At 37.3% G+C, this 12,549-nt stretch overlaps 3 protein-coding genes across 6 annotated transcripts; all 3 read left to right on the plus strand.

Moving 5' to 3' along the window:
* The first annotated feature begins 648 nt into the window (after nucleotides 1-648).
* Nucleotides 649-12,549, plus strand: LOC110781762 (putative disease resistance protein RGA1). Of its 4 annotated transcripts, none has more exons than XM_056830783.1 (7): nucleotides 649-2,519; nucleotides 3,266-3,415; nucleotides 4,443-4,522; nucleotides 5,502-5,652; nucleotides 5,829-6,213; nucleotides 6,289-8,699; nucleotides 9,407-12,549. In XM_056830783.1, exons 6-7 carry the CDS (start codon nucleotides 8,027-8,029, stop codon nucleotides 12,358-12,360), a joined length of 3,627 nt encoding a protein of 1,208 aa, XP_056686761.1. In that variant the 5' UTR covers nucleotides 649-2,519; nucleotides 3,266-3,415; nucleotides 4,443-4,522; nucleotides 5,502-5,652; nucleotides 5,829-6,213; nucleotides 6,289-8,026; the 3' UTR covers nucleotides 12,361-12,549. The 4 variants fall into 4 exon arrangements, with proteins under 4 accessions (XP_056686761.1, XP_021841505.2, XP_056686763.1 ...); XM_021985813.2 differs by having other exon boundaries at nucleotides 6,310-8,699; XM_056830785.1 differs by having other exon boundaries at nucleotides 6,100-6,213.
* Nucleotides 1,054-2,432, plus strand: LOC110781257 (pentatricopeptide repeat-containing protein At3g57430, chloroplastic-like). Its single transcript, XM_056832904.1, has 2 exons — nucleotides 1,054-1,340; nucleotides 1,382-2,432. The coding sequence occupies exons 1-2, from the start codon at nucleotides 1,054-1,056 to the stop codon at nucleotides 2,430-2,432; spliced, it is 1,338 nt and encodes a 445-aa protein (XP_056688882.1).
* Nucleotides 5,581-7,449, plus strand: LOC130459094 (B3 domain-containing protein At3g06220-like). The gene is made up of 4 exons (XM_056832905.1): nucleotides 5,581-5,652; nucleotides 5,829-6,213; nucleotides 6,310-6,425; nucleotides 7,348-7,449. Exons 1-4 carry the CDS (start codon nucleotides 5,581-5,583, stop codon nucleotides 7,447-7,449), a joined length of 675 nt encoding a protein of 224 aa, XP_056688883.1.

Here is a 12,549-nt window from a genome sequence, read left to right on the forward strand (position 1 = left end):
AAATAAAGCAAAGGAAAACATAACAACTAAAGTAATCGTGACCACTTTGTCTTACCGGAACCCTCTGTGACCATGCTACTCCACTTAGATCCTTCAATAAAACAACAAGAAGATCTCACATATTGATTCTAACACAATGACATCTTCAAATTACCAGGAGTAATGTCCTTTCCAAGTCAATACAAATGAGAATCGATTTACCAAACTAATGCACATATAAAACTTATTTTCCACTATGCGTCGGAATAAAACTTATTTATCAAATTATTGTCCACGTAGAATGGTGTAAAGATTAGTTAGGATGGGAAATAGATTAGAGTTGAGCTACATTAGAGTTCGGCTCGGCTCGGCTCGTATTTATCCCTAATTTTGCTTAATAATTTATTATGTTTTTGTTTATTACCCATTATGGAGTATAGATAAGTTAGGATGGGAAATAGATTAGCACGAACAACAATCAAGAGTAAGCATATCTAAGGAAAAAACTTTGTCTATTTACCGAGTAAACTACCCACCACTAATAGAGAATAGTGATAGTGAAATCCACGCCAGCTTTTATTAATAATTGTTTTTTAATCATATACTTCACTGATAATGTGCTAAGTTGCTAACTCACGAGTCACGACTCACGAGTACCATTATCACCTTACACTCACATCATAAGAAAAACATGTTGAAAAAGAAAAAACAAGCAATTTCCATTTCCCGCCAAATAACTGCATTTGCATCCCACCTTGTTCGTTTCAAATGCACCCAGCAAATTCATCATCCATCTCCATCTCCATCGTTTTACTCTTCCATTCTCAAATCTATAAAAAATCCCACAAATCTACTTCCGTTACATGCTCAAATCGTCACTTCTGGCGCAACCTTCAACCATGTTTCTCTCTCCAACAATTTGATGAATGCATATATTTCTTCTGCTGGTCTGATCTCCAACGCCCAGAGAGTTTTTGATCAAATTCCAAAAAAAATGTTGTTTCTTGGACAATTTTGATATCTGGGTTAACAAAAAAAGGGTTTTATGACGAGGGCTTGGAATTATTTGGGGAAATGGTGGGAAGTGGGTTAATGCCCAATGAGGTTACTATTTCAAGCATTTTGCCAGCTTTTGCGAATCTGGGTTTGGATTTGATGGGGAAATCGGTTCATTGTTTCTGGGTTCGTCGTGGATTTGAGCATAATGTTGTTGTTGAGACGTCTTTGGTTGATATGTATTGCCGTTTCAGGCGCATTATTGTTGCCCGGAATCTGTTTGACGAAATGCCTGTGAGAAATCTTGTTTCTTGGAATGTTATTATTTCAGGGTATGCTAACAATGGAATGGGTGATGATGCACTGTACCTTTTTAATTTAATGCGAAATAATGGGGTTTCATTAGATTATTTTACCGTCATGAGCTTGATTTGGCTTGTTCTGAGTCTAGTCAAAGAAGAACTAGTAGTACGATTCATGGTTTGATTATTAGAATAGGATACAACAAAGAACAACAAATTCAAACCGCTCTTATTGATATGTATACGAGTGGTAACTTCATTGATGAAGCTTATGGTGTCTTTAATGAAATGGTTGTCAAAGATATGGTTGCATGGACTTTGATGTTGAAAGCATTTTCTTCTGGTCAGTATTGGAGCAAGGCCGTTCAACATTTGCGTGAATTGATGCGTGTATATTATATGTCTCTTGATTCTACTGCTCTTGTAAGCATGATATCATGCTGTAAACGTTCAGGAGCTTTACCTCAAGGCAGACTGATTCATGCATTGGTAGTTAAACGAGGGTTCAACAAGGACGTGTTTGTTGGTTCTGCACTCATCAGCATGTATGCAAGTTGTGGTGATTCAGGTAGCGCGAAGAAGTACTTTAGCAGAATGGAGATGAAGGATATTACGTGCTGGAATGCAATGATAAGAGCTGTGGGAGTGAACGGGAATGGTAGTGATGCAGTTCGTCTCCTTTGGAGAATGGACGACTTGGGCGTTAATCCAAATGAATCAACTTTTGTATCTGTCTTGTCTGCTTGCAGTCATGCTGGTATGGTTGATGAAGGTATTCAGATTTTCCACTTTATGGTTAAGAGAAGGGGCATTGTTCCTAATAAGCAGCATTATGCTTGTGTAGTAGACTTGCTTGGACGTTCAGGGAGACTAGATGAGGCCCATTTGGTGATGGCTAAGATGCCTTTGCTGCCACATTCTGGGGTTTATGGTGCTTTACTGAGTGCGTGTAGAGTCTACGGTAACACCAAGGTGGGAGCTGAGATATACCAACAACTACTCACACTAGATCTCACAGTCACAGGTGCTGGGCATCTATGCTCTGTTTCAAATTTGTACTCCTCAGTGGGTGATTGGGAGGGCACAGAGATGTCTCATGCAGTACTAAGATCTAAGGGAATGAAGAAAGACCCCGGATACAGTTTGGTTGAGTAAACCAGGATGTGCTTTCATGGCAGGAGAATGAGAGACCACATCAAGGTCATCCACCTTGTTCAATCCTGTTAGGAGCCGTCTCTTGAGGTAACGTTTTCTCCACTAGGATGCTATAGGGGTGTACACACTAGTTGCATGTATTAGCCGAAATCTTCTTCTCCGTGAAAGTTACTCAGTTAGATCACATTCATTATCTCTTATTTCCTTGATAATGATTAAAATGGTTGTAGAAAACTTAAAGTATTACTGTCAATCTTCACTACAGATTGTATTCTTGTTATTATGTGACAATGTGACATCCACCGGAAATTGCACTTTCTCCCTTCTCCACAAAATCAAAGGGTCTAAACTAAGGGATTGTAGCACCTCATGCAATCCAAATATGTTTTGGAACCAGATACTAAACTTGTTCCTAGTAAAAAATCATATGGTATGCCTTATTATACCTATTTTGGATACTAGAAAAAAATGTACTATCTCCCAGACCCCTAATAAAATTATCGCTTACTAGCTAGGTGATTGTTGCAATACCCTTTTATACACATTCACTACGCATGGGGAGAGGTGATTGTGATTTTTGATATTCATAAAGATAGTTTATTTCTACCTATTTGTGATTCTGAAGTTGTGCTTTTGTGTTATGTTTAGCCTTGTGAAACTGTATAGTAAGCCACATAGGATTCTGCAATATTTGAACTGCAAAATCTGATCCGCTTATATCCTAATCTATTTTATTCAGTTGATGGCACCATTCTTGAAGTTTCTCCCATCGGTTCAAGAAGGGAACTTGGCAGCATGACTCTGACATTCACTTTTCTGTATGTCTTCCACAGTGGCTTCTATGTTAACACGAATAGTTGATTCAGCTGGAGTATGCTTGGGGGACTTCTCTTCTGTACCAGAGCTATAAGCCTTCTCCTTGAATGCTGTTATTAACTTATCAATAGATGTTGCTTGGTTTTGGTGTTGGATTTATCAATGAGGTAAGAAACTATAGTCATCAGTCAATTGTACCAGTTTTCTATTATGACCTTATAGGCTTATAGTTAAAAAGACTTCAAGTGTGTGGAGGCATTTCTCTTAGCAATTATGGTTGGTTCAATTTCATGTCTCTCATTTCATGCCAAGTGTTAAATATCCGAGTATATTTTTTATGTGCATAATGATATTCGTTTCTTTTAGAGTTTGTAATTCTGAACCTAAAATGCAGAAATATGGGTGTTTATATTGCTTATAGCTGCTCTATAGGCTTCCAGTATTGCTCAATTATCTATGTTGTATGTCAATTCATTTATAATATCTGGTTGCATAATTATTGACATTATTGCCATTTACTTTTAAAACGTGCGAGTTGATCGAGTTGTACCTCGATCTGTATCTGCGAAAATTACCGAAGGTGGGTGCTTAATTTTTTAGACTACTGGTTGAAACAGGGTCTCCCATTTTAAACCTACAAATTTCCAGCAGTTACATGTTCACATTGTGATAGGAAAGTGATGTGTGATGTGTGATCTGCCATATGGTAGTAAAGAGTGAATAATAATGCATTTTATTACACTTCATTGAAGAAAGAAAATGAATTTATTTTGTTGCCAATATGTTGCTAAAATTATCACTGAACATTATTTGAACTTTAGCAATATAGTTCTGAGGTCCCCATACCCCTTGAATGGAAACTTTAAGTGTCATTAAACCTTAAATTGTATGTTTCTATGAAATAACATTTACATGATTTGACCTAAAAAAGTAAGCTACAGAACTTTCTATGAGCTGTTTTTATTTTATTTGATTAATGAACACCCTTGTATATTTTGCTAGAGTGAGGCTACGTTTTAAAGCAAGCTGATGCTCCTTTCTTTCCTCTCTGTTTTCACTTTACTTACCCATAGAGGTCTTTTTAATGGTAATATGGTTTAGCTCTTTCAACGTAGTAACTTCTTCTTAAAACTAAGAAGTTTTGTTTGGTTTAAAACAAATGTAAGTTTTATTAATTAATTTGGCCGTTTTCAGATAAGCAAGAGTAGTCATCCTGGAAGAGTTGCGAGTTGCTACTGAGGTTGGTGAAGATCTCTCATATGTTTGAAAATAAGGTTAGTTACTTAAATCCTTTTTCTTATAAGTTTCTTTTTCGTTATGATATTGAATCCTAATAGTTTTAGAGATTTCATGTAGCAGTACAGCGATGAGAATTATTTTCTATGTACAGAGTACATCAACTAGGGAGGTGATAAGCAGAAATTTGTTGAGTTTCATTTTACTTTGTTTAAGTTTTAGTGAGAGTGTCCAGCCACTCAGTAGCCTGGGGTTGTAATCTCCTTAGTGATGATTTATTGCACTGCTAATACAACCATTTATCAATTATCCCCAAATCATCTTCTTCCTCATTTCTACTGATCTGACTTTTTTCAGTTGTTACATATTATTTTTGTGAAATAGGGTAGTAAACTTCATGGATGAAGCTAATGGTTTCTTTGATATATATTGATTGATTGTCAAAGAAATATTTGCTCGGACTCTGATGTTGAAAAGATTTTCATCTGGTCAGTACAGGAGCAAAAGCATTGATATTTAAGGCTAGTGATGTATGTACATTATATATCACTTGAACTGCTCCTGTAACTCTGTAAGCATGGTTCAAGTCATCGCTGTTCAGCAAGGGTGTCTTTGTGGGATCTGCACTCATAGGCATGTATGAAAATTGTCGAGATTTTTATAGCGGTAAAAAATAATGTAATGGAGTCAAGAAACAGGATATTATGTGTTGCAATGAATAATTAGAGCTAATGAAATGGGGGTGATGGTACTATAGTAGTGATACTATTGGTCTCGAATGGAGATTTAAGACTGAGATTAGTAGATTACCGTGTGGAGGACTAATTGTACGATCATGCCACGAGAAAGACAGCTTATTCCATTAAAAAATATTAGTACTACATGAACAGGAGGTTATTTCCTACTTGGTAGAAAAAAACAGATAGGATTGCTCTTCTGCTTTGAATTGCCTTTTTTGTTCTCTTCAAACCTTCTTAATTTACTCAGTCTCAACCACCTCTTGATTTTGCTTTTCAGAACTGAAGACACAAATCAAAGTATCTGCAGACAGTGAGATATCACAGGTATAAGGGAAGTTTCTTTGAAACCTTCAAAGATGGGTTCTTCAGAGGAGAAACTTCCAGAGTTCTTCAAAACTTTTCGCCCAGATCATTATTCTGAGACCATGGTATGGTTTCCCACTCTCCCATACTGTGTGATGTTAACTACAAAGTATTACATTGGCTGACATGTTCATCACTTTTTAATGTACTTTCTCCCTCAAGTAATTCATTCATGTATTGTTTTTTTTATAAATTTTCATGGATGAATTTATTTTCGATGTTAATTTGATCATATTTACAGAAAATCCCAGATGCTTTTCTGGAACATTTAAGCACAAAAATCCCTAAGAAAGTTATCCTGAAAAATTGTTTTGATGACCATTGGCCTGTTGGAATTGTTGAAAACGAGGATGGCTTGTTTTTCCAAGAAGGATGGTCTAAGCTTGTCTCCGATTATCCACTGTTAGGGGGAGAATTTATGGTGTTTAAATATGACGGATACTCTACATTTGAGATCAGAACTCCGAATACAAGTCATTTCAAGAAGCAACCAGTTACCGGGTGTTTTGCAGGCCAAGAAGAAGCAAAGACGCCAACAGAAGAGGACAATGAAGATGAAGAAGATTTAGTCGTGGACCAAGCTGAGAATTCGGCTATAAGGAAGAACCTTGGCAGGGGAGGAAATTGTAAGAATTTTTCTTACATTGGCTTAATATAAGATTGGTTCTTTTCAGCTACACTTAACATTCTATTGAATTAAGTTTTATGTCTGACTTTTTTAGATTCATTCACTGGATACCATGTCAAGAACCTTGGAAAAGGAATAACAGACTTATTTCCATCCAACAACCCCTTTTTTGTTACAAAAATTAGAAAGAATGACGGCAGAAAGGACTTGGTACTATTTTTTTCCCCTTGTAATTTGGCTTGATTAATTTACATTTCATATATTTGACTTCAGTTATAGGCAATCAATAAGTTAGGTTATTTGGTGAATTATGTTTCAGAATATGAGTATTTGGTGAAATAAGTATTAAAATAAGGTATTTGGTGAATTGTGAAACTAAGCTAATGGAGGATTAACGGCACGCCATTAGTAAGCGTATCTTGGGTATTACTTCATTTGTAAGGGACATTGAGTGATTTCTGAAAGTTGATGAACATTTGGTAAATTATGTCAAAACTTGGTATTTCATGAAAAATCAGTAACATTTATCCCCAAGTGATCATATATTCAACCTTTTATTATGGTCGTTGGATCATCAACATCAAATTTGGGCCATTGGATTATTTTTTATCTTTTCACTCTCTTTCCCTTTTCTTTTCTTCCCTCTTTTACTGAGATTGTCCCACCAAGTGACCAACCGGTCCACTAGTCCACCACCACACTTGCAGTTTCTAACCGCCGGCGAATCCGGTTGCTCGTCGGTAATTGGTCGCCAATTTCCATTTGAAAGGGACGAAGAATCACAATTTTGAGGTATCAAACCCCAATTTTTGCCTTAATTCTTGCCTTATGGTTTCTTTGTCTTCCTCATGGTTATCGGACAAGATATTTCAGTTTTTTTCAGTAGTTTATACTTCGGATTGATGAACAACATACCAATTTTGTGATTTGTAGAGTCCGTAGTTTGCAATTAGTGTTTTTAGTCACTGATTTGAGTAATTGCTCATTTGAAGCGGCCTAGTTAGTGTTTTTATTTTAGTCTACAGTAGAATTTGGGGGTTTTTTCCATGAATTTTGGAAGATATAAAAAATTGACATTGCATAGTTTTGGAAATGGTATGCTCATCTTGATCCTATTACGGGTTGCTATTAGCGTGTTGTTGGTGGCACTGCTTGCAGTGGGGAGGAGAGAGAAGCAGGCAACAGTGCACGAAGGGTGCAGGAAGATGCAGGGGCTGCTCGTGGTTGCTATTAGAGAGAATGGGTTAATTTGGGTTAAATTAATTAATTAGGACTTAATGGGTTAATTAATTAGTGGTTAATTAGGGTCTGATTGTTAACGGAGGTAGACTTCCGTCAGAAGGAAGGACATCTTGATGTATTTTTGAAAAATTGGAGTATTTGGTGTATTTTTGAAACTCAGTGAGTAAGGTGAATTTTGTGAAACATCGGGAGTATTTCCGGAAAAAACTGTTTGGTGATTACGGTTTGGATTTGAACTTTGACCTATCGTACGCAGAGGCCATCAATCTTAATTACTAAACAAATTCTTATTTATACACATTTATCCATTCAAGATTTCAAGCCTTTTTAAGCACATACGGAGTAATAATAATCAAAATTCAGTAAAGACAATGTTAGGTTTCTTTCTTCTTTTTTAAATGAAAAGTGTGGCAGCTTCGAGAAGACTACAACGCGGGTGGGTTAGTAGCTTAGTACTATGGATTATTATAATTATCTAATCAAGCACAAAACAATAGTTGGTAGACATTTTCTCATTGAATAAATTAAATCATTCCATCCAAAACAAACAACAAAGAAAAGGGAAATAAATGGCAGAATCTGCTGTTCTGCCGCTGTTGGCCGAGGCAGCGAAACCCATGATCGGGGTACTGGTGAGTCGAGTCACGGCGGAGATTCAGCTCTGCCGGGACTTCAACCGAGATCTGAGCGAACTCCAACGCAAGATCCAAATTATCTCAAGCACTGTGCTCAACATGACATCTGCTACTAATACTCGTAGTAGTAGTAGTAGTAGTAACACTATGGAGTTATGGGTGAGAGATGTTGTGAACATTGTACACAATGTAGAGGACTTGCTGGATGTGTTGGCCTATGAGAAGCAGCGCCAAGTTGTCATGAAAAGGACATTCTTATGGCCTTTAAAACAGGTTTACTTTCGCCGTAAGATTAGCAGGTGGATTAAAAGAATTAATACCATTACTGGGGAAGCCTTAATAGAGGCTCAAACCATTATCCAGCTTAAGGATTTAGTGCACTCGACCTCTCCCCTGCCAACTGCAACAAACTTTATTACCAATGAAGGCGCGGCTGCAGCTGCAGAGAATCGTCTGCAACAGCTTCGACGATATGTAGATATATCCTTGATAGTTGGAAGGGATTCTGATGTTGATTCTGTGGTGGACAAATTGTGCAACCCTTCAAAGGATTGTTACAATACCAGCAATAACTGCCTTTCTGTCGTGGCCGTCGTAGGAATTGGAGGTAACATTCTTACTTCTTAGGGTGTGTTATATTCACTTGATTATCATTTATCTGAATTTATCAAGCTCTACCCTACTTATCTGAGTGATGAACTTCTTGTACAACTGAGTTTTTCCCTAAATCATGTTATATATACTGTTGAGACCCCATATGAACATGTTTGCAATTTTGCATATGCACATGTTGAGTCGTCCCACATGGGAGAAAAAAAAGAGATAATAACTAAGTTATAAGCTTGGAGAGTTTCTCCTCTTAGGCTCAATGTTCGAAGCGGATAACTATCTCCCCACCCTTGTTTTATTCATATTTATGAATTACTTCAGAAGTTGTGAACAACCTCTTATTCGTTTGACTTATACTCCGTAATGAACAATCTCTTATTCGTTTGACTTATACTCTGTAATGAACAATGCTTGAAAAATCTGCTAGTAATTTTTTTTTTTGGGATAATTAGCAACTTAACATAGTTTATGGCAGATGGTAATTGGTAAATCTGCTAGTAATTTTTTTTGGATAATTAGCAACTTAACATAGTTTATGGCAGATGGTAATTGGTAAATCTGCTAGTAATTTCTTTTGGATAGTTAGCAACTTAACATAGTTTATGGCAGACGGTAATTGATATATCTGCTGGTATTTTCTTTTGGATAATTTGCAACATAACATAGTTTATGGCAGACGGTAATTGGTACCTTTATATGTCACAGGAATTGGAAAAACAGTGCTAGCTAAAAAGGTTTTTGAGGATAAGCGAGTGACGACCAAATTCACACAAAGAATTTGGGTTGTCGTATCAGAGAATTTTAATCTTATGAAGATTTTAAACAATATGCTGGAGTCTGTTGATATGAACCATAGTGTGACCACCAGCAGCAGAGAAGTAGCAGAACGAAAACTGAAGGAAAATCTAGATGGAACGAGATACTTACTTGTTCTTGATGATGTTTGGAATTCTCATCAAGGTACTTGGGATGTACTGAAAAGTTCACTGGAAAGTATTGGTGGTTCTCAGGAAAGCATGATTTTGGTGACAACTAGAGATAATGCTGTAGCACAAACGGTGCATGCTTTTGTCCATCCTCTGCCAGAACTCACAGAAGATGATAGTTGGTATTTATTCAAGGAAGTTGCTTTCGCAAAAATATCCCGGGAATATATTTCTATATTTGAAACCACTGGTAAAAAGATTGTTCAGAAATGTAAGGGAGTTCCTCTGGCAATCAAGACCATTGGAGGAATGCTGGAAAAAAAGTTACATTTACACCTGTGGGAGAAAATAGAACGAAGTGAGATATGGGATTTATCGCAGGATGATACTGGCATATTACCATCCTTGATGCTCAGTTACAAGAATCTGTCATCTCCATTCTTACAGAAATGTTTTTCTTCTTCTGCCATTCTTCCTAAGGGCTATTGCATTCTTAAAGACGGGATGATAGGTAAGTGGATGGCTTTAGGCCTTGTCCAACAATCTGAAAATGGAGACTTGATGGAGGATATTGCTCAAGAATATATTGATGAATTGTTAAGCATTTCCTTCTTACATGAAGTACAAAGGGATGTACTTGGAGAAATAGTTTGGTATGGTATGCATGACTTAGTGCATGACCTAGCAAGATCAGTTTCCGGGCACGAATTCTTAAACCTGCAAGCAGGTAACCATGTGACAACCATATCTGATGTTCGACATTTGGCAATACATAAACACAAGGAACTGAAAATCGATTGTTGGGACAAAACGGTAGTTGAAAATTTACGTGCATTACACGTGTATAAGGGTTCACCTGGAGGATTATTGAAGCATGTAAAGTACCTGCGTGTATTAGATTTATGTGACATGGGTCTAGAAGAGGTTCCAGAATCAGTCGCTGGATTGAAGTGTTTAAAGTCTCTCAGTTTGGCAGCTAACCCTATAAAGGTGTTGCCCGAATTTGTTACTGAGTTATACAACTTGCAATCTTTGAATCTTTTGAAGTGTGATCTATTAAAGGAGGTACCTGGAGGATTAAGCAACCTGGTTAATCTGAGGCATCTTATGATTAAGATATTAAATTTACCAGCAGGGATGATTGGGCAGTTGAGGTGTTTGCAAACTCTTCCACCTCTGTGGGTGAATGAAGGGGGATTCCAGATTTCTGAATTGGGAGATTTGCCTCACGTAAGTGGCAGTTTAGCAATTCATGGCCTCGAACACATCAACAGCAAACAAGATGCTGAAAGTGCCAGTTTATCAGAGAAATCGAGAGTTAAGAAGTTGAGGCTACTCTGGGATAGTGACGATGACTGGATAAAGCATAAGGAAGTGTTAGATGGGTTGAAGCCGAAGAGTAATTTGAGATATCTGATAATTTGCGGGTATGGGGGTGAGATTTTTCCATCATGGCTAATGAGAATGGATGTGATAAAGATAATCGAGCTTGTTGGTTGTAGGAGGTGCCAAAAATTGCCAACATTAGGGCACCTGCCTTTTCTAGAAAAGCTGTTAATTGAAGATATGGAAAGCTTGGAGTGTATAGGTGAAGAGTTGTACTGTAATACTGCGATATTAACTGAGGTGAAGTCGTCAATGGTATATTTTCCAAGCTTGAAACAACTTCGATTAATCGGGCTTCACAAATTAACAGAATGGGTTGAGCCAAGTTCGGGGGGGTGGACTCTCTTTCCTTTGTTGGAGGAATTAAAAATGGCATACTGCCATGAATTGACAACAACTCCAAATACATTCCCCTCTCTTAAACAGTTAACTGTTACAAATATCACAAGCGGTCGTCCCTTGTCAAACATAATAACCAACAAAAGCTCTGTGAAGTGTCTGAAAGTTCTTCAACTTGACTGGATAACAGATATCACAGACTTACCCGAGTACTTGGCTGAAAGTTGCAAATCTCTGCAAACACTGAAAATAGGTAACTGTGTAAATCTGAGTTTCTTACCAGAGAATCTATCGATGTTGATATCGTTGCAGGTGTTGGAAATAAAGAGGTGTGACAAACTAGTGTCTATACCGAACCTCAGCAACCTTGGCTCGTTGCGTGAGCTTATGATCTTCCACAATCTTGCTTTAACAAGTGTTCCAAAAGGGCTACAAAGTTGCAACTCGTTGGAAAGATTGTGGTTTGCTTGTTGTCCAAAGGTAGAGACACTACCAGACTTGACAGGATTAACCCGTCTTTGTAATCTCAGTATAAGGAGTATGACAAAGATGATAACTCAGCCTCCTGATTGGCTATACACCCTTCCGTGTCTTAGGCTTTTAGGGATTGGAAGTTATTGGGAGCTAGATGAGGTTCCTGATATGAGTTTCCTCGTGAAAATCGTTTCTCTTGAATCTTTGCATTTGTTTGGTTGGGAAAAGTTGCAGAGTTTACCAGAACAACTGCAACAGTTCACTACTCTGAAAGAATTGGGAATTTGTGATTGTGACAACATGGAATATCTCCCTGATTGGGTCGGAAACCTTTCATCTCTTCGGTATTTGTCACCCACGCGGTGCAGAAATTTGAAGAGACTACCGACAATGGATGCCATGAAGCGACTCACCAAATTAAGCTTTCTGAAAATTGAAGACTGTCCCGAGCTGGAGGAAGCTGTCCAGTTCAATGGTTCAGAGTATCACAAGATTTCCCACATTGAAATCAAAATTGTATATCCCACCTACTGAATCTGGAAATCTGGAAATCTGGAAAGCTTTGCAGTTTGTTTATTCAAGGATTTATTCCATTATTCCATTAATTTATTTTTAATTTTCAGCTCTGTACTTAATAACTTAGCTAAGTTTAAATTGGCTTGTGTAAAACCTAAAGCAATTCTTTGCAAAGAGATGATGTATTCATTTGTATTGATTACATTA

The sequence above is a fragment of the Spinacia oleracea genome, chromosome 6, assembly GCF_020520425.1.
Source record: "Spinacia oleracea cultivar Varoflay chromosome 6, BTI_SOV_V1, whole genome shotgun sequence".
Taxonomy (NCBI): Eukaryota; Viridiplantae; Streptophyta; class Magnoliopsida; order Caryophyllales; family Amaranthaceae; genus Spinacia; species Spinacia oleracea.